Genomic DNA, 23,119 nt, shown 5'->3' with positions numbered 1-23,119 from the left:
AATCCCTGACTGCCCCTCCAATCCAGACTTCCCAACCTCTGCCTGTGTGCAGTGGGGTGTCATTGGAGGTCAGGACTGGTGGCTGGTAGCCCTTTATTCTAGTCCTCCATGGGAGAATGATGGCGGTTTCATTATGGGATCATTTTACAAAGAACGGCATTAGAATGAAGCAGAATTACTTTATATTGCACCAATTCTTAGAAGCGTCCCTTAACCCCTTCCTGTCCGGGCACTTTCACCCCCTTCCTGTCCGGGCACTTTCACCCCCTTCCTGTCCGGGCACTTTCACCCCCTTCCTGTCCGGGCACTTTCACCCCCTTCCTGTCCGGACACTTTCACCCCCTTCCTGTCCAGGTCAATTTTCAGCTTTCAGTGCTATCACACTTTGAATGATAATTGCGCAGTCATGCAACACTGTGCCCATATGAATTTCTTAGCATTTTTTTTGAGACAAATAAAGGTTTATTTTGGTGGTATTTAATCACCGCTGGGATTTTTATTTCTTTTGCTATGCAAATGAAAAAGTCCAAAAATTTTGAAAAAAAGTGTTTTTCTTGTAATAGTTTGCAAATAAATAATCTTTCATCATAAATCTTGGCCAAAATGTATTCCGTTATCTTTTTATAAACAGCCACCCAACCCTGCACTGCCACCGTCCGGCCGTTTATATACAACGACCGGATGGGAGGTGGTTAAAGACTTTTGTTAACTGTTCTTTTCAGCTGGTGATCCGACCAGTAAGTCTGTTATTTTTCAGCTTCCTTTAAAGCGGAACCAAACCCATCAATTTAATGGTTTAAAAAAATCTTTAATTTCTGGCATGCCGGGAGTGTAACTGTCACATTTGCTGGTGCTGTCAACCAAACTGTTAAACCATCAAACATCTGCAGTTATACCTGATCACATGTGCAGTAGCAGATCAAACAGAGGCTAGGTTGGCTGAAATAGATCGGAGGGTTTAGTGTCACTTCAAAAGACCAAGCTGCTAAGTAAAAGTGGCCAGGGTTGAGACAAACCATGTATCACTGACATGGGGTGCTTACAGTGATCAGCTTTTGTTTCTGTAAAACCTTTACCTCAAAAGAAAAAAGAATGTTGCTGTGTCTGCTTAAACACTTGAGTTTCGGGAGATTTTACCCTCTTCATGATTAGACCTTTTTTTTTTTTTTTTTTTTTTTTTTGCTATACTGCACTGTGCTACATTAACTGGTAATTGCACAGTCATGCAATGCAGCACCCAAATGAAATACGTAACATTTTTTACACAGAGCTTTCTTTTGGTGGTATTAGATCACCACTGGGTTTTTAATTTTTTTGCAATATAAACAAAAGAACAAAAATAGAAAAAAACTGTGTTTTTTCATTTCTGCTATAAAACAAACATATCTAATAATAATAATAATAATAAAAAAAAAAAATTTCTTCATGAATTTTGGCCAAAATGTAATCTACTATTGCTCCTGCAAACTATGGTGTGTGTGCATGTATGTATGTGTATATGTGTGTGTGTGTCTGTGTGTCAGGGGCGGACTGACCATTTGGAAACTTGGGCACTGCCCAAGGGCCCGGGGTCAGTAGGGGGCCCCATGAGATGCTCCTGGTACCTTTTTCATAGGCTTTTTTGAGTTTGGGTAAGGACACAGGGGCCCCATGATCCCCTTTTGCCCGGAGGCCCCATGAGTTGTCAGTCCGCCCCCGGTGTGTGTGTATATAATATTTTTTTTTGGGGGGGGGATTTTTATTTTTATACTAGTAATGGCAGCTATCAGCAACTTATGGTGGGACTGTGATAGTGTGCCGGATAGTCTGACACTGGGTGGGAGGGACACTAACTGCCACTGACATCAATAGTGACACTAAGACAGTGATCAGTGCTAATACTATACACTGTCACTGTACTAATGACACTGGCTGGGAAGGGGTTAACATCCAGGGGGTTATCAAGGGGTTAACTGTGTGCCTAATTATGTGTAATGATTTGCAGGGAATAAAAAAAACAGCAAAATGGCTTGTTAGTGTAGAGAGCTCTGTGTTGTCTACCAAGCTCTCTTCCGTGAATTGCTGAGCCGATCAGTCGGTCCCAGTGATCATTCATTGGCTGGGACCAGCTGATCAGCTTGTTCTGTAATGAATTACAGCACAGCCGGGGCGGCACATCCTACCTGGAAGCGCTGATCACGTGCCAGATGCGTGAACCAGTGCAGAGCGGCCATCCTGCTGCAGTATATTTGTGTGGGGGGGTTGGGAAGCAGTTAAACAAAACATGTCTTTATATGGCACCAATTCTTAGATGTTTCTTGTAAAGGCTTTTGTTAACTGGTATTTTCAGTTGGTGATCCGGCCAGTAAGTCTGTTATTTTTCAGCTTTCTTTAAAGCGAAACTAAACCCATCAATTTAATAGTTTATAAAAAAAGAAAAAAAATTGTTCAATTCTGGGAAAGCTAACTGTCACTTTTGCTTGTACTCTCAACCAAACTGTCAAACCATCAAATGGCTGGTGTCATACCTGATCACATCATCATGGCAGATCAAACCGAGGCTAAGATGGCAGCTTCCTTTGCTGAAAAGAATAGGAGGATTTATTCCGCTTTAAGAGACCAAGCTGTTAAGTTAAAGTGGCAGTTAAGGGTTGAGAAAAACAATTTACTGCTAACAAGGGGTGCTTATAATGGTCAGCTCTGTTTATTTCTGTAAAACCTTTAGAAAAATGTTGCTGTAACTGCTTAAAGAGTAATTCCAGGCAAATATTTACTTGATGTCACATTCTCCACCTCATCCAATCAGAGTGCTTTGCATTCATTCTGACAATACAAAGCATTCTCTGAATGGTGCCTGTGTTGAGTGGCCGATTTTCCTGTATTCACGATGTCTCAGGCTGCCTACTCAGCTAGTGAGGATCACTGGATTACTGGTGTCTTCAGTGATTTGCTACTTCCAGGGGCATTGGCCAAGTATGGTATATACGTAGTTACATTGGTCCAAGCAGGGCCAATGTAACTTTGCATAAGTACAGTATACCATACCTGGAATTCATCTTTAAAAAGTGTTAGACGGAGCTCAGCCTTAAAGCGATACTAAAGGTTCATTTTTATTTCTTTTTTTTGTATCAATTTTTTATCAAATATCAAACATGTCTATACTTACCTGCTGTGTGTATTGGTTTTGCACAGAGCAGCCTGGATCCTCCTCTTCTCAGGTCCCCCCGCAGGCTCTCCTGGCTCCTCTTTTCTGTTGAGTGCCCCCATAGCAAGCAGCTTGCTATGGGGGCACCCGCTGCTCTGTGTGCCCATTCACATACGGAGCCATGGATTGGGCCCCCCCCTCTCTCTCCTCATTGGCTGTGATTGACAGCAGCGGGAGCCAATGGCTGTCTTAGCCAATGAGGAGGCAGAGACCTGGGCCAACCAAGGCTGTCGTGCACGTTGCTTGATCTGGATGGGGCTCAGGTAAGTATTGAGGGGGCTGGTTGCACTGCTGCACACCGTTTTTTACCTTCATAGAATACATGAGGGTAAACCTTGTGCCTTTACAACCATTGTAATTTTGGTGAAGTCTGTTAAGCTGCTAGTGCATCTAAAACCAACGTCTCCCCAGACTAACAGCATTGCTGTCCAAAGGTGTCTCCATTGCTCCTCCATCCAGAGTGGAGACACCTTAAAGCCTAGTACACGCTATGAGAAAATCGGACGAGGGATCATCTGATTTTCCAGGAAGGTGTGCATCCTTCTACAAAAATTCTCGACCGACAGTCAGACCTAGCTACGTACTAGTGTAGTAGAAGAGGAAGTGTAGGTTTTTCGTTACTTCCCATCATGTTGGTTTTTTTCATTTGAAAATTTCCAGTTACTGTACACATTGAACAAAACTCAGATCTTGTTTTCATGTAAACATTTTCTAGCTTGCACTTTTTGTTTTTTCATCTGAACAGTGGGAAAGCATTCTACTAACAGATGACCGATTGTTCCTCGTACAGAAATTTTCAGACAATCTTCTTATGTGTACGGACCATGAGGCAGGAAGTGTTACTGGACAGATCACCAGGTGAAAATAAAGGGGGGAGCCCAAAAAAGTAAAAGTAATGCAGCCACCACATTTGCGGTTTAGTAAGCTCATGGCAACGTGATCCCGCGCCTTCCTTACAGGATTTGATTGACAGCAGCAGGAGCCAATAGCTCTCTCTCTCTCTCTCTCTCTCTCTCTCTCTCTCTCTCTCTCTCTCTCTCTCTCAATAGCTCTCAGGAGCTATTGGCTCCTGCTGCTGTCAATCAAATCCTGTGAGGAAGGAGCTGGATTAAGTTGCCATGAGAGGCCCCATAGGAAATGCTTGCTATGGGGGCACTCGGAAGGGAGGAAGACTCAGGAGTGCCAGTGGGGGGGGGGGTCCCAGAATAGGAGGTTTGAGGCTGCTCTATGCATGACCATTATCCAATGCCCATTGTTACAGAGACAGAAAGGAAGTTGGAATCCTAAATTTTGGAGCTGTCATAAGTGAGGGAAAATCCTCCAACAGAGACAAACGTTCTGGTTATGGTTATCCAAGATGGGTGTTCTCTAACTTTTAGGAGATTTTCTCTCTTCCTGTTGCGTCTGTAAGATGTGAAGAGTAGGAAAAGCTCTCCAGCAGGACACGGACTGCAAACATTAACCCAATGGGGTATTATTTTTCTGTACTCTATCAAAACTAAAAAGAAGCCTTTTGCCTATAGAGACACTTTAAGAAAGTCACCAAAGGCACAGATCATCTGCCGTAAATGATGTGACTCATTTCTTGTGGCATCTATTGCAATGTGTAGTGAATTTGTCGGTGTCCTTCATAGTGTGACCATTGAATGCCAAGTCTTTGTGAGGTTGTTTGCTGATCAGTGAATACAGGATATTGTATGCTGCGTTCTGGGAGATCTCCATCACTGAAGGCATGTTTATTTTCATTGGTCGGGTCTGACGTGCGTTTTGTGTGTAAGGGTCATGTGAATGACTCCATATGTAGGAGATACTGAGAGGGTCCGCTGTACAGAAACAAGATCTCAGACCCCTTGTCTTCAGAAATGTTGATGTGTCATGGAAGAGTGCACTGAATGTTCTATTAAAATGTGATACTTTGTAGGTACCTGTAAAACAAGTCATGTCGGTGTTTACTTTTTTTTTTTTTTTTATTTTGAAAAGATTAGAACTTTATTTTTTTTATTAGTATACAATCAGGGGCGGACTGACCATTTGGAAACTCGGGCACTGCCCGAGGGCCCGGAGTCAGTAGGGGGCCCCATGAGATGCCCCTGGTACCTTTTTCATAGGCTTTTTTGAGTTTGGGCAAGGACACAGGGGCCCCATGATCCCCTATTGCCCGGGGGCCCCATGAGTTGTCAGTCCACCCCGTATACAATCACATACAAATATTAAAGTACAATGACTGACTGCATGCTAATAGCACTAACAAATACAATGACTGTATGTTAAAGTGCCCCCCCCCCCCCATCTGTCTGATAGTTGAAATGTGAGCGTTTATTCTGATTATTTCTTTTTTCTTTATTAATGATGTTATGCCAATTCTTACTCTGTGGGCCATTTGGCAGTTTTATCAGTTGTGCTAAAAAAATATCTATGCCCTAAACTGTATATGCTATTGCATATATGATGTAATATTTTGACATGTCCTATGTGCTATGTTCCAGCCAGACTTGTTTTGTATTTTTATACTTTTTTTTGTTTTTGTTTTTTATGCATCAGTTTTGTTTTTTTGTTTTTTGTAGTATCAGTTAAAAAAATACCTTAAAGTGGTTGTAAATGTAAAAAGTGTTTTTTTTTTTTTGTTTTTTGTTTTTTGTTTTTTTTACCTTAAAGCATTATTAAACTCAAAAGCAAACATTTATTATACAACAACTTACTAATTGTTAGATGTGATAGCTGTATTTGTGTTTGTTTTTTTCTTTTTTTGGCTTTCTTCTATTTTCATCTAGTGATTCAGCCAGCAAGTCTGCTGTGTTTCAGCTTACATGGGTGAGACCATTCCTTTACCACTGGCAGGAGTGATTGAAAGAAAAAAAAATGTTTGCTGTAAACGATTATAAAGTGTGAGCTGGAGTTTGGCTTCTATTTGTATTCATATCTAACACTCCCAATCCCCCAATCTGCTGGGTAACACTCCCAATCCCCTAGCAGACTGAGTTTGCTGCTGTCTGTATACATCTGTAGCAGCTTCTTTCCCCTCTCCTGACTCTCTCAGGCTTGGCTGAAAGCAGTGGAAGCCATTGGCTCCTGTTGCTAGTTAGGACCAGTAAGCAGAGAATGGAGGGTGGGCTGAGCCAGGCGGTGTGTCTGAATAGATGCAAGCAGCTTGGCTCAGGAGTGAGCCCCTACAAGTGACCACAGTAGGAAGCTGCTTCCTATGGTGGGTACTCGGCAGGGGGTAGGTGCCAGGGGCACCGGGATGGGGGGGACCTGAGAAGAGGAGGATCGGGGATGCTCTGTGCAAAACCACTGTGCAGAGCAGGTTTTAATATCACTTTAATGGTACTAACAAAAACACTGCAATGACTATATACTGACCGCGGAAACAAATACATTACAATACACTGAAGGTAAAAATTTTACATCTTCCATGGGTGGCATGGGGGGTGGCAAAAACATGTGTTTTGAGCCCTGCCCCAACTGCCCATTCAAAAGATGACATACAGCTGAAGGGGACTGTACAGCTACATCATGTCCGCAGCAAATTTAGTGTGCCAGCAATGCTATCAAACTTGTCCACGAATCAGTGGTGCTTGTGACACGTTGGCTCCATTGAAAATCACACGCAAAAATTAAAATCAAGAGGCAGCAGGATTGCCTTCTGAATGGCCGAAAGCTGCTGCCTAGCCAAACTCTGAAAAGCGATCCACAGCAGGTTTCTTTTCAGAGTGTTCTGCTATGTGAACTTGGCCTAACTGATTCATGAATGCCAACTGTTACAGCACAAAGTCATTATTGATTTTAAATTCATAGTTGCCATGTTTGATCAGAGTGCATCTTCAAACTCCTACTGTATATGTCTATGATGGTTCTCATTTCTCCAGCTCAGGGTAAATCTGGTGGTAGTTGTTCACTTTCAACTGGACTTGTTCTGTATGTTGAAGACATTTCATAGCTTCTCCATGCAACTTTTAGTTTCGAAGATTGTTCGGACACTCATTAGAGCTGTAGAAATGTCTTGGAGTTATGAAACATCTTCAACATTAAGTTGAAAGTAGTAGTAGTCACTACTACTACCACCACCACCACAACCACTACTACTACTACTACTATCACCACCACCACCACTACTACTACCACTACTACTACTATCACCACTACTACTACTACTACTATCACCACCACTACTACTACCACTACTACTACTATCACCACTACTACTACTACTACTACTACTACTACTACTACTACTATCACCACCACTACTACTACTATCACCACCACCACCACTACTACTACTACTACTATCACCACCACCACTACTACTACTATCACCACCACCACTACTACTACTATCACCACCACCACTACTACTACTACTGCCACCACTACTACTACTACTGCCACCACTACTACTACTACTGCCACCACCACTACTACTACTACTATCACCACCACCACCACCACTACTACTACTACTACCACCACTACCACCACCACATCCTTTAACCTCCCTAGCGGTCTGATTATGTCCATATTTCTGTGCTCAAAGCGGTACATTTTTTTGCATGGAAATATGTATTTTTTTTTTTTTTTTTATTGTAGGCCTGTAATTTTTAGGAATAACTCACTGAAATCTGTATGAACAAGAGTCTAGTAAACATCCCGGGTATGATAAAACTTGAAACACGAAATTATAAATTATAATTTAATAAATAATCATAAAAAAAAATTTAATAATAATTTTAATTCAATAATGTAATCAAACCAAAAACACTGAAATTTGAAATATAGCGCCAAGTTCGCACATCACTGAGCAAAGTCGCAAAATCGTTTTCAGTGTCTGATGATGAATTTCCCCACGAATCATTATCACTCAATTCTGCAAGTGGTTCTGATTTACTATCGCTGTTCTCTAGCTGGTCTAAAACCGCTTTTGACCTAAAGGGACACTTTTTGGACGCCATGGACATTTGTCAGTTTCCAGGCAGAAAGAACTGTAAAAATACAGGCAGGGCGCAGGAGAAAGCACTCGGGACAAAATGTATGTGAAATGGTTTGATACAGGAATGTTATACTATGTGATTTTAGTGAATGTCACTTTTTGTCATTTTCAAATTTCCTGCCGTTCCGTCCCCCGTAAGTCCCGACGCTCGCAGGGGACAGAACCGAGATGACAGATGCCGGCATCCGCAGATTACATTGCCGGGGACACTGTAGGAGGGACATCGCAGGAGCGCAGGACAAGGTAAGTGACCGAGGGATCGTGGAGCAGCGCCGCATGGTAAGCCCGAGTGTAGCTCGGGGTTACCGCTTGTGGTACTGAAACCTTACCCCGAGCTACACTCGGGAATACCGCCAGGGAGGTTAAATGCCTAGTAGGACGTGCTCCTGAGTCCGCTAAAATGCATTTCTTTTCATCTTTAATTCAACCCGTTCTTCTGTTGGCTTTTTCATGGCTTTTATTGATGCTTCCATGTGGCCGCTGTATTGTTCGCAGGAACTTTGTTTACTACAACTTGATTGGCTGTCCAAAATCAAGTTCATTGAACTGTATGGTAAACAAGGTTTTGAGTAGACTGCCTCTTGGACAAATGTGGGTTTTGCTGATGCGGGGGATTAGGCTGATCATAGTCCGTGTGGATTTGACCATTCAGTCTGGTCACTTCATAGCGTAGATGCTCAAACACAATCATTCTACAGGACTGATCTATTTCGAGGGGGGCAGATTGATGACTTCAGCAAATGTTGGATGGGGTTTGTTGTGATGAGGCTATTGACATATGTATCATAATAGCAAGTGACTGTTAAAGGGAACAGTCTTGGCAAAGTTTGGATAGTTGTGATCACAATGTGGATAACAGTGACCGGTATTTACTCAGAACAGCTGTGGCATACGGTGGCATCCATCGTGTGTTGGCAGAACTTGGTGTCCGGGCATCAGGAGCTCTGCTTTCTCGTACTGAAGGACTGTTGAAATACATATTTGTAAACTGATTTACCTGCCAAAGGACTTGGAATTCTGTGCAGTGATGAACACTTCTGTGGAACTGGTGACAACCAATATTTTTTAATTCAGCTTTGTAGCGCCCAGTTTTCCCTGCATCTCTGAGCTGGTTCACTTGATAATCGATCGGTGTCATCCAACTGCTTATTCATTGTCCAAATTGCAGGCACAGAAAGCAGTAAATCACTAAATAATGAAGTTCTGTTCCTGGATATCTGTGGCCAAAATCATCAGTTACATTCTATGTGAAGGCAATTTATTATTTATATACACTCACTGGCCACTTTATTAGGTACACCTTACTAGTACCGAGTTGGACCCCCTTTTGCCTTCAGAACTGCCTGAATAGGTGTTGGAAACCTATGGACCATTTTGGTCCATATTGACATGATAGCATCTTGCAGTTGCTGCAGAGTTGTCGGCTGCAGATCCATGAACCATTGATACAAGGCAGGATCCATGATTTCATGTTTATGCCAAATTCTGACCATACCATCTGAGTGTCCCAGCTGAAATCGAGACTCCTCAGATCAGGCAACGTTTTTCCAATCTTCTATTGTCCAGTTTTGGTGAGCCTGTGCAAATTGTAGCCACCGGTTCCTGTTCTTAGCTGACAGGAGTGGCACCCGCTGTGGTCGTCTGCTGCTGTAGCCCATCTGCTTCTAGTTTCAGCGTGTTGTGCATTCATAAGATGGTATTTTGCATACCTTGGTTGTAACCAGTGGTTATTTGCGTTACTGTTGCCTTTCTGTCATCTCGAACCAGTCTGCCCATTCTCCTCTGACATCAACAAGGCATTTTCATCCACACAACTGTTGCTCATTGGATATATTCTCTTTTTCATACCATTTTCTGTAAACCCTGGAATTGGTTGTGCATGAAAATCCCAGTAAATCAGAAGTTTTTGAAATACTCAGACCAGCCTGTCTGGCACCAACAACCATGCCGCGTTCAAAGTCACTTAAATCCCCTTTTGTCCCCATTCTGATGCTCTGTTTGAACTTCAAGTCGTCTTCACCATGTCTAGATGCCTAAATGTATTGAATTGCTGGCATGTGATTGGCTGATTATCAATTTGTGTTACCAAGTAATTGAACAGGTGTACCTAATAAAGTGGCCGGTGAGTAAATATTGCCAGGTACAGCCACTCATATCCTCTGCCCCTGGATATCCCCACAGCGGTGATCTTCCTGTGGTGTGGGAGGAATCCGGGGGCAGAGGACTGAAGATGTCAACGCTGCAGCCACCAGCACACAGGACACTGTTCATTCATTGCATGTACTGTCGTTGATGCTTTAAAAAATAAAATATAAAAATCACTAAACTTCATTTTCTGAAGTCTGTTATAACTTTGCTGATCTACAATCATTGAGGTACTAATCCAGAATAAAATATCCAACTAATTATGCTCCTGTGCTTGGGGATGGACTCGATGCTACAACCACATAAGGAATGTCCTGGAACATGCACACCTTGCTGCCCTCAAATGGACCGGGGAAATCCAAATATACTAAATGCGGAAAGACAAAACAGAGGGCGCACAGGCCTAGTGCATTACCTAGTACTGAGTAACAGTCCGCAATAGGGAGTTTAGACATCCAAAAGGCTGATGCGTTTCGAGGACTTGCCTCTTCCTCAGAGCCCTGAGGAAGAGGCAAGTCCTCGAAACGCATCAGCCTTTTGGATGTCTAAACTCCCTATTGCGGAGTGTTACTCAGCGCGGTGTTGACCCAGCTGTTCTTGATGATGTGCCTTGACTATATTGTCGTTTGTGAGTACAACATCTACTTTATTTTTTATTAAACATTTTTTATGGTAATGCACTAGGCCTGTGCGCCCTCTGTTTTGTCTTTCCTAATTAAAATGTCTGCAAGACCTTTTGTATATCATGTTCATTTAGAACTTTGTTATATGTATGAAATGTATTAGACCTATATAGGTCTTGGAAATCGGTGAAATTCTGTTGCCCAGAGCAATCACATTCATTAGATCAGTTCTCTCTTTATCATTTTTATATATTTTGAGCAACAATATCTTTGTTGCTTTTATAGAAGTCCAAAATCTGAGTGAGTCTGGTAGTTGGGACAGTTGATACCTTCCTATACCAAATTATGGAAGATTGGTAGAAGTAAAAGACCAAAATTGTATAAATCAGGTCACAACTTTTTTTCACATTCAGTGCCATGTTCACAAGCATTAAACGGCCTGTGTGCCAGTGAACGATAACACTTTGTAGTCTGTTTGTACTGCTAATGGAATGTTAAACTCCTCAATTATTATTATTATACAGAATAATTAATTGAGTATACCTTTTGATTAGCACTACAACTATAAGTGCAAACAATGATTAATTACTGTATGCAGGACATGGTCAGCCTCAATGCTTCTCCAGCAGCCCCCCCCCCCTTCCACGCCCTTTAGGCTTCTCCAGCAGCCCCCCCCCCCCCGGTCCACGCCCTTTAGGCTTCTCCGGCAGCCACCCCCCTGTCCACGCCCTTTAGCCTTCTCCAGTAGCCCCCCCCATCCACGTCCTGTAGATCATCTCCAAACCCTGTGCCTTAAGAATTTAGCGGGAGGAGATTTACTAAAATTGGTATAGCTGTGCATTCTAGCCAATCCAATCACACTTTAAAAAAAAAAAAAAAAAGTCTGCAACTACAAAAACAGCCACTCGCCTGTCCCTTGATCCTGCGGTGTCCTCCCCACAGCCCATTTCACCGGCTATCCGGTGTTCCCGGTGCCGGCATCTTCAGTGGGGGCACCTGGCTGTGACAGATTGCGGCTTCACAGCTGGGGGCCCACTGCGCATACTTGAGTAGCTCTGTGCCTTGTGAAAGGTCCTGTAGTCTTCTGGGACCTGTCACGTGTCCTAGAAGAGTACGGTGAGAGAGGGGGGAGGACAACTTCCGCTTCTGATCGCCAGGCGATTGCAGCAGAAGTTGGAGCGAGTACCAGTCAATTTTGGGTACCCGCTTCCCCCTGCTCCCCAAAAGTGCGACTCCTAATGGAAGCGGGGGGTCTTTAAATTGGAATTTCCCCTTTTGGGTGGAGCTCCGCTTTAAGCGTGTTCAATTAAGCTTTATCAATACAACCTGGAAGCTGATTGGTTTCTGTACAGAGCTGCACCAGATTTTGCACCTCCAGTTTTAGTAAATAACCCCTAGGGCATTGTTAGGCATGCAGGCAGGATTCCTTCGCATAGCATGCTAATGTCCACCATAAGGCTTTTGGTGAAGTCGGGGAGGTGGGTGGGCCAGGCTTTGTAATTGACAGCCTGATGAACTGTCAATTACAGCCAATGCCAATAGGTGCCAGAAATGACCATGCCATGCTGGGAGTTGCCAAATCCTAGTGTAGATCTAATCAAAGCCTGTGAAGTGCTCCTTTGCAGAAAACATAATGAGTATTGATTCTTTGAGATGCTACAAGACATTGAGACTCCATGGTGGGGGTGGAGATGGGGGTCCTGGTAAGGACTTGAGCTCTCTGAGAGGTAAATGCATCCAGTGTGCAATTTGGTCCACACATCTGCCTAAGACAGGAGTTTTGTGGCTGTATTTATTGACCAGAAATTGGTTTACATGGCTTGCCTGGAAAGGTTGAAGCACCATCTGTTTATCTCTAAAAAGGAATGCAGGTTATATTTGTTTCCTTTAATTTAGCAAACGGGGGCACTCAAACTGGCAAAAGCTTGTATACAAAGACTTTTTTCAGTAGTTTATTTTTTCTACTTTGAGATTATTTATTTTTTCTTCTCTATTTGCTTGAATGTACTTTGGATGTGTTCATAAAAAATATCTTGGAGTTTCACCAGATTGGATATTGGTGTCTAAGAGCATGCCATAAGCTAATGAGCATTTTACTTTTCTATAATGAATGTCTGCTCCCAAGTAAGTAGGCATTGCCCACGGGTTATTTGTTTTGGATGGCAGGGGGAAGTTTTTCCTCTTAGAAATCGTAATCTCTATCCTTGCTTGCCAAATGTGCCTGTTTATGAATATACAGGAGTTGGAATGCAAATACAAGCAAGCCTGTTCAGTATCTACACTTCTAAACAACAAGGATAGAGGGATATGACCTTCATTTTGTCAAGCGCTGCGCAAACTGTTGGCGCTATAATAAATCCTGTATAATAATAATAATTTAGAACACCTAGAACTTTATATTTTACTGCACCACAAAAGATAATGCTATGTAAATCATGTTTAGTTAAGACAAACTACAGTAACAACCAGTTATTTCTTCATGTTGATTCCTCCAAAGAGAAGGTTGAAGGGTGACTGAACTTTGCATTATCTTTTCTGTTTACATTGCATTATTTACGCTGAAGGCTGCATTCACATTTGAGCTAAGCATCTTTGGTCATTTGCTCAGGCTTTTACTGTTTTTGCAGGTATATTTGCTTGAGCATTTTTTGTTTTTTTTGGGAAATGGAAAGCTAGGTACTGATGAAGAAGGGTCCCCCTTCGAAACGCGTCACCCTCACTTTGAGAGTCTACCCTCATGATGTGACTCGCGCTGGTGCTACACTTCAATTTCCTGTGAGGATCTGTTTATTCTTGTTATACTGCCTTGTGTGTGTGTGTGTGTGTGTGTGTGTGTGTGTGTGTGTGTGTATATATATATATGTATGTGTGTATATATATATATAAAATCTTAGTATACTGTGGTAATGCACAAGGTTGGTGCGCTCTTTCTTTTTGCTTCACTTCACAGTTTTGTTTGGGCTTCCCCAGCCTTCTTTTAGTGCTGCACAACCTTCCATACATTTTGTGGAACTGTTTCAAGGAATCCTTCCACCTTTCCACCCTTGTTTTGAGTCCTAGAGCACAGGAGGCTTTGTTTCTGTTTCAACAAGAGAAGAAAAGTCCAACTCCCCTTGAAGTCTACCGGGGTCAGATAACACTTGAAGCTAGTAGCTCAAAAAAAGGCTCATGTACTTTTTTGAACTACAAGCTTTAAGCTCAGGCGTGAACAGGCACAATTGAAGACTATGGGATTTTGGATGTTGATCGTGGCTGAAGTCCAGCCAGGCTGCACAATACAGAGCTGAAATACCCAACTCTGGGCAAAAAAAAAAGTTTTTCCATGCAGTGGGGATGTGCCCACACTGCAAAGGTTGAGGGTTAACTACTTGTTTTTGTTTAGGGGATTGGAGAAGGGAGATATACTTACCTAATCCTCTGATCCTCCCCACTCAAGTCCAGTCATCTGCTTCCCTGTAGTCTAGCAGTTTGTGAGGTGGATTGTTCCTGACGTCATCACACCCACACACCTACTCTGAATATGTGGATGTCAGGAACAGTCCACCGCCAGATTGTGGGGGGAGCGCCATTTTCCACTGGAGCAGATCAGGTGAGTAAAGGCTTTCTGTTCACCCCTGGACAAAATGAGCAGGTAACCCATGCAGGGTGGGCACAGCCCCACTGCAAGGGAAAATGTTTTAACTTTAACTGCTAAATTTTCCAAAACTTTGCTCTGTGTAGCTGCTTTTCTTATTCATGGACATCTGCTAGGTGATATACCCAGGAGGGTGACTCCACTTTCTGTGTTGTGAATACAGAGGGGTCTACTCCCCACCCGCAGCCCTGACTCTACAATAAAAAAGTAAAAGCACCAATCGTAACCAAGTGGAACTAAACCCTCCAATTCTTTTATAGCCAAGGAAGTTGCCATCTTAACCTATGTTTGATCCACAGTTGCCATGGTACTATACATGTGATCTATTATGAAACCAGCCATTTGATGGCTTGACAGTTTGTCACGGACACAAGCAGCTTTGACAGTTATCATTCACGGCATGCCTTGAATGTAATGGTTTTGGGAAATTGTTAAATCCATTGGTTTTAGTTCTACTTTAAACTTTACCGCAGCACCTATACTGTGATATTGTGTAGCTTTTCACTGTCTTGTGTGGTGTTTTTTTTTTTTTTATTTATTTTTTGTAACTATATTTGTAAAACCAAATAAAAATTTATTATGGGAAAAAAGAGAGAATCTTCATGTTTTAGCACTTCCAAGAGCATTGGAAGCCTGTCTTCTGCCCTACTCTGAGGTTCAATCTACCTATACCTTCATCACCATGATGTCCTGGAGTGACATAGGGCCTTGGTTGCATATGAGCGGTTACATGTGATTAGAGCCTCCAACTGACCCTGAGCACAAATCTCTTCACAGAGCCTGGGATAGCAGTAATAGCTGGCAGGGGTTCTAACCTTTTCCTATGGGTATTGATGCACTTTAAGATGTCTTTGCATGTGTGCTGTAATGCATTGTTTAATATGTTTTCCTATCCACTTCAATAGATCCCCGAAGTGTGTCTATGCTGCAAAAATGTGTGTAGTGTGGGTTTTTTATTTTTTATCTTTTATTAAATTGGTTCCTCACACACCACAACATAAACAGTGACCACATGTTTGCTGTGTGGATGCATGTTGGGAGTCAACTTCTCCAAAGTGCATTATAACACATTGGTATGAATGGAACCTAATAGATGCATAAAAAACCAAACAAATTCTATGTGCAATGAATATCACATTTGAAATGCAGGAGGTTTTTCTTACCTCATAGTATTAGACAATATTCTAAATGAAGGCTTTGTGTTAAGCTAGGGCTACACTGGTAATCTTCATTTGCAATAGAGCTAAATCAATGTGCTGCTAATGAGATAATCAAGACAAGTTAAATCGCTTAGCAAGAAAGAGAGATTTAATTGCCATTGTAGCATTGACCTTAGTTAACATGTGATCACCCCTCCAGCACCTAACAACTGCATTTGTATATACTGGTTCTGTAGGTCCAACATTCTCCATCCTATACTGGCAACCTATATCCATATAAATACTCTCTGTGCAGGTAGCAGAAGGACTGGCCAGGGGGGGGGGGATCACATTGATCCATATTAACATGTATTATAAAATATGCAATCCAAGAATATCTGGATTTATGCAAATATTTCTCTTCTTGTAAGAGCATATACAAATATGCATAGGGTGTCTCTAAAATGTTTTTTTGGAATTGCTCCCAAATTCTGATGTAATTGTACTCCAGTCTAGTAACCAAAGCTGCATGTTATCGAAGAGCCTCAAAGTGGTTGTTTTTCATCACAGGTGCAGTGAAGGGGGTGACTTGTAGACCCCAACAAGAAGTAGCTCTGAACATACCGAAACCCATGGCTCCACTCCAGACTTGCTCCTTTCAACCCACACAGATGACCCAGATGCTGGCTACTATAGCCCGTCTCCATTCTGTCATAGGTTAATAAAAGCCACAATCCAAAATTTAGCTTTTCTATGTTTAATACGTCAAAATTCATACATTGATATCTCCACCTGAAACCACTTTCCTTGACCTTTTTTTTTTTTTTTTTTAAACTACTGCTGGCTTGCAGCATTGGTAATATAAGCCAGCAATGGTGAAACACATTTAAAATGGGTTGAATGAAAAAAAAAATTAAATTCCCCCATCCACAAATTTGATGCACATCCACATCACTCCTGCTATCGTATTACTCCCTTTGTGGTACTAGATTTTGACAGTGGGGAGACATCCCCACTGCCAGAATACAATGATCCAGGTGCATAAGTACAGGGGTTGCAGTTGTGACCCAGACCCATCCTCTGGGGGCCCGTGCGGCTCCCCTGTATACCTGAATAGGAGGGGTGGCATATAGAGGAACCAATCCCCTCATGTTCCTCTTACAGCCATCAAATGCTTGCTTCTCCTCTGTCTCCTGCAGGCGTTGAAGGGCTGCAAGAGGTACATGGAGGGGATCAGTTCCTCTGTTGCCCTGCCCCTCCCATCCTGCTTTTGGCTGTTCTCCTCAGTCCCCTGCGCTCTTTCCCACCTGATCCACACATCCATCCCCCCGAGGGATGCTGACCGGATGGAGAGCAGGGAAGGGCCTGTTAACTCTGTCTGTTACTTTTTACTATGCTTCATTTTGTGAATGAATGGGAAGCACAGTACAGAGCTATTTCTGTGCTGCTGAGGGTGCAGAGATGAGATGGGGATTGAGGGCTGTGTCTCAAAGGTGGAACATCAGAGGTCTGTTTTAGATCCCGATATCTCATCAAAACACCCCCAACAAGGCTCCTTTAAAAAAATAAATAAATAATAATAAAAAAAAAATTATGTGTGTGTATGTATGTGTGTGTGTGTGTATGTATGTGTGTGTGTGTATGTATGTGTGTATATATATATATGTGTGTATATATATATATATATATATATATAATATATATATATATATATATATATATATATATATATATATATATAAAAATACTGACATGGAAAGGTCGTACATGCGACTGAGCCATGGTGTTCCACCACTGGGCTCAGAGGGAAGGGCCCCAGCCAGGGTACTGGAGGGCTCTTCATGGTTTCTTGCATCGGGGCTCTGAAGGTTCTAGCTATGCCTCTGCAATGATCGGTGCTGCTAGCTATAGCCGATGGCACAGATCATTCAGGGAAGACCCGACAGGCTGGTTGTACACAATTTGATCAGTCGAAAGATTGAATTGTTTACAACCAGCCTGCTCATACATGAATTGAAATTTAGTTGGTCCCTGCTGAACTGTCAAAATTTCATTTTGGACAGCAGAGGGATACATTTGTTAGGATTTTAGTAATGGTTACTGATGGACTTAAAAATGCACAGTCCTGAAGAAATTGACATCACACTTCCATGACCAGAAGATTAAAGATCTTGGCTGAAATTGGGCTTTCCATAAAAATGCTGATCTGGGAATCGTCGGCATGGGCTGGGTATATCAGTTCTTGACACCAAAACAGACCTGTTTTGTGGTTTTTTTTTTTTTTTTTTTTTTTTTTTAATAATTTGCTTTCCAAAGATAGTGTACTATGTTTATAATTTTTTGTATGCATTTATAATATATATGGCCCAGACAGAGCTTGTTTCTGTACTGGACAACAAGCGGTACCACAAATCTCTGGTTTTAGTGTGATACATCGTCATTTGAGAGAACTGCTTTGCTGGCTGAGGATGAGTAATTCCAAGGTCACTCTGCAGACATTGCACTGGATCCAAGATCTGTAGGCACTGCACTATATGAAATCATCCGAGGAAGAGAAATGGTAGACTATGCAGTTCTGTTCCAGTGTATAGGATCTGTAACATGATGGGATATATTGTATACCTACTGTAACCTTTTTTTTTTTTTTTTTTTTTATTATTATTTTTACAGCTGTGGCCCTGATAGCAGAAGACGGTGACTTTCTAGGCCAGCATTGAAGCAATAATATTGCAACTTGCAGCAATGCCATTAGCAGAAGAGAACTGTCTCTCGAGTGACCCTCCACTAACTTTACCTGTAGCTGTTATTGGTAAGATATCCAACCCCATAACTGCTGCCCTCGCAAGTTGAAGCCAAATTAAACCCGAACCCAAAAATATATTGCAGCTTACTAAAAGACGTGGTGGCTGCTTTAGTTTTTCTTTAATTTGGGCCCCCACCTGTTTTCACCTGGTGATCTAGTCAGAAACCCATCTGTATTAAGCTGGCCAATGATGGGTTGAAAGTCGGCTATTTCAGCTGAGACTGGCTGAATGTCGATCTATCTATAGCTGTTCCCATTTGAGAGTAGTCGATCTATTGCTCGACACCTCCCAAATGGGACTGTTTGTTAAGTTTTTTGTTTTTTTTTCAATCAATGCTTGCAGCCAATCTGTTGCACCGCTGATCAGTTTATTCTGACAGTGGAGGAGTTCCATTGGCTGATTCAAAAAAAACCTGATGAATGTATGGCCATCTTCAGAGTGCTTACAGTCTTGATGAAGGAGCACAGAGAGACATTTGGACAGCAACATTAGTAGTCTGGGGGGAGGGAAGTGTTAGATGTACTAGCAGATTTAAATACACTAACAAATTGAAGAAAAAACCTCCAGCTATCACTTCTCAAGCAGTTACAGCAGACAGCGTTGTTTCTTTTGGGATAAAGGTTTTACATCAATAAAATGTGATCATTGTAAGCCCCCAGTCAGTGATAAATGGTTTCTCTCATCCCTCTAACGGCTACATCTGCAGGCAGCTTTTCCTATTGGAAAACAGACTTGTGCCCAGATCACTTAATGAAAATAAATGAAAGAAAACTAATGCTTTAACGTGGCCAGCGGCCATGTTTGGCACACACTGCTGGAGTCACCACTCTGCAAAATGTATACAAATCATGCTCAGTAGGCAGTACTGCTACCAAATGGGACCCATTCAAGTGGATGGGACCTTGTTGCAACCATGTGTAATGCACACACTTGCAGTGCAATTCTATGGGCTTTCAATGGTTGGCGGAGGCATTGAGGAGGAGACGTATTGCTGCCTCTAAGCTTTCCAATCTTTGAAAAGCAACCCACCGCAGCGCACATGAGGACTGAAGCCAGCTGGCAGGGGAGTAGTTGAGCAGGTGGCTCTGCTAAGGAGGAGTGTGGATCAGTCCTCCCTTGTGCCCCTCTTTTCTCTGTTAAGTCTGCCCTCTCTATACAAATGTAGCTGAAGATATATTCCAGGTTAGCCACTCAGAATATTTTGAAACCAGGCAACTATTCAGCTCCATAAATAACCATAGGTTTTTCAGCAAAGCAGAAGTTGGCCTTACAGACGAACAACTACAATGTGATTCCTCCAGGGGCCATTTCGGAATTGTATTTTTATCTTTCCCAGTCCTTTCACTGACAGGAGTTCTGCATCCTCCACCTTCTCTTCTTCCTTTTTTTTAAATATATAATCATGGTGTGGGAAATGTTCTAACCATATTATCCATGCCTGGAATGCATGATCTTGTACATCTGTCAGCTGATCCTGGGAACCTCAAATATCTTGCTTCTGCATACACACATTCTGTATAAAGAAAACATACTCCCAACAAGTCTGCTATGGAAATAAGATAAAAACTGGGTTATCTTTGTAAAACTAATTAACTGTGTTAACAGAAACTCTAATACATCTGCTCTTTAGTAGGTCAACCTGCAGGACAGATGCTAAATAAATCCAACAACCTGTTTCACTCATCAGCGCGTAATCGCAGCCATAAATTCTCTGTTTAAAGCAAAACTACAGTCCACAGATTGCCTCTGTTCCAGCAATGCAATTGTTGGGTTCATCACAGAGCAATGACATCATCTTCATGGGCTTCAGGGTCTTTGACCATCTTGATTGGCCAGCAGCAGATGACGCAACTCCTATGCATGTGCACAGGAGTCACTCATCCAAGCACACAGGTACCACACAAAAAATGTATGTTGAGCTGTGCCTGTGCAGCTCACAGTACATTCAGTAGAAGATGCCGAACGGGCAGGTGAGCTAGTTTTTATTGCAGAGGAGACATGGCCTGTTCGCATTATTTTAAAATGTAGCTTTAGTTTATCGCATTATCTTTAGACACAGCAAACCATGCTACTACTGGGGGGCAGAAACATGGAAGGGAAGCTACTCTTTAAAATGAAGGTGTGTGTGTGTATAGTTGTGCTCTGTGTGTGTAAAGTTTGCATACCCTGGTAGAAATTGTGAAATTTTGGTATTGCTATTGAAAATATGACTGATCATGCCAAGAAACTGTCTTTTATTTATGGATAGTGATCATATGAAGCCATTTATTATCACATAGCTGTTTGGCTCCTTTTTAAATCATAATAACAGAAATCACCCAAATGGCCATGATCAAAGTTTACATACCCTGGAATGTTTGGTCTTGGCACACAAGGTGGCACACACAGGTTACACTGGAAATTAAAGGTTAATTCTCCACATCTGTGGCTTTTTAATTTGCAATTAGTATAATTCTGTGTATAAATAGTCCATGAGTTTATCTGTCACCTAGATGCACTGAGCAGCGTAGATACTGAGCCATGGGGAGCAGAAAAGAACTGTCAAAAGACCTGCATAACAAGGTCATGGAACTTTTATAAAGCTGAAAAAGAATATAAAAAGATGTCCAAAGCTTTGAATATGCCAGTCAGTGCTGTTCATTATATATATATATATATATATATATATATATATATATATATATATATATATATATATATATATATATATATAATTTTTTTTATTTTTTGGAGAGGGCAGGATAATTGCTTTTAAGATGAAGATTAGCCAGGCATGGGGCCCCCTCAGTGGTTTTGCTATGGAGATCTGATACAGGTAGTATAGTGCAATTACAGTCCTAAATAGTAACTGGAGACATTGCAGGCCTCATCTTCTGTTGTACTGCATATGGAAGGATAAGTTCACCTTTCACAACATGTTACACCCATATTCCAGGTGTAATTGTTATGAAAGCACTCCCCCCTCTCCTCGCCGATCCCCCGCTTTAACAGTTAGCGGGGGCTCTTCTAACCCCCCCCCCCCCACTAGCTGTCAAATTAAAAAAAAAAAAACGGGGCCACTTGCCCTGCTGTGTCACTCTTCCTGTGAATAAACAGATAAACTACAAGTCCTGATAGCTTGTCAGCTTGTAGTTCTCGGTGAACTATCACGGCCCTGTGGTAGTTCATTGAATCTTCCTGTTAGTGTATCTGCTTGCTTATGCATCCTGTACGGGCTAGCAGATATACTGACAGGTCTGCAGGAGACCTGCATGGCACCAGAGATCTGCTGATTGTTGGTGCAATGCTTTACAGGCTCCTGCAGTAGAAGATAAATGCACATTTTGTTTTTTTTACCTGCAAAAAATGTGCATTATTATTTTTTTACCAAAAGGTGAACTTACCCTTTTTAATGAAGGCTCTTTCCACTGGGGTTTATAAAGGGTCAGGCTATTGGTATAAATTATGTTGCAGATCTAAATGATAGTGTAGGACATGCTTCTGTGAGAAGATTCCCATAATACCTGATTTTTCTGGCTTCTAATCTTTGTAAGTGGTGTGAGTGTACAGATCTGAAATGAGAACAGCTCATTTTTTTATTGAGGTTTTCTTATGTATTTTCTATTACAGGGAATGGGCCTTCTGGGATCTGCCTGTCATACCTGTTATCTGGGAACAGGCCATATCTGTCTCCAGACAGCCTGCACCCCAATCCAATCTTGCACAGCAAGCTAGAGGAAGCAAGGCACCTCTCCATCCCTGAACAGGTAGATGCAGTTCCCATGACACACGTGGCCGTATAATTTGTGACATTTATTGTACTGTGTTGTGAATAAGGTATTGTGTGATATCTGACCATGGCTACATAGGGCCTTATTTACAAAATTGCTTGTGGCATCCGTGAGATTCAGAAACATTCTTCAGCTGTCATTTTTCCTATTTGATTATATAAATGAGGCTCAAAAAATGGGCTTTTTTTTAATGACCTATTTACATGCAGATGGAAGAATCCGGTGTGAGTGTGGTATTTCAGTGGCCAGCCTCCATTTCATGTCCTATCTTTTTGTTTTTGACAGGGTAGGGAAAAGCTGAAAAATTTTGGTTCTTCAACTGTAAAGTTCTTTTGGCAGCCATGAGCTTGTTGCAGGCTTGTTGTAAGACCCATACAAAAGTCTGTACGACATATTCCATACACCGCAGAGGTATACACACCGATATGATTCTTCAAAGGCTCTTAATGAGAATTTCACCTAACATGCTTAGTGATATTGCCTTTTTAAAGGGAATTTATTTTTTCCCTTTTTTAATACATTTATTTTTCTGTTTACTGGTGGGGTCGAATTCATTGTTATTGAGGACACTGGCAAATACCTGGAGGAGCTCAAGCTGAAGAGTGGATTTCTCTTCCCCTTTTTGTTCTACACCCCTGATGGCAGGAGATGTGAGATCAGAGTGGCACAAGGGCCGATACTGCTGGCAGACAGAGCCAACTGTTGGATGTGAGATACAGATGACTGTGGACCTCCTGATCAGGACCAGAGGCAGAAATATGGTAGCATCCAATTAGTGGACAGGAAGGAAGCCAGAACACAAGGCAAAGGTTGTCAACAGCTGGGCAACTGAA

At 42.0% G+C, this 23,119-nt stretch overlaps 1 protein-coding gene across 1 annotated transcript in view; it reads left to right on the top strand.

Moving 5' to 3' along the window:
* Window positions 1-23,119, top strand: part of OSGIN2 (oxidative stress induced growth inhibitor family member 2) — a 42,506-nt gene that overhangs the window by 3,285 nt on the left and 16,102 nt on the right. The window contains exons 2-3 of the mRNA XM_089679694.1: window positions 18,383-18,521; window positions 22,126-22,262. Coding sequence (XP_089535820.1) covers window positions 18,455-18,521; window positions 22,126-22,262 — 204 coding nt within the window. The 5' untranslated portion in view covers window positions 18,383-18,454. The remainder of the gene's footprint in view (window positions 1-18,382; window positions 18,522-22,125; window positions 22,263-23,119) is intronic.

The sequence above is a fragment of the Staurois parvus genome, unplaced genomic scaffold, assembly GCF_062004578.1.
Source record: "Staurois parvus isolate SC_StPar_1 unplaced genomic scaffold, SC_StPar_1.0 ptg000230l, whole genome shotgun sequence".
NCBI classification, from domain to species: domain Eukaryota; kingdom Metazoa; phylum Chordata; class Amphibia; order Anura; family Ranidae; genus Staurois; species Staurois parvus.
This window is presented reverse-complemented; position numbering and strand designations above follow the sequence as displayed.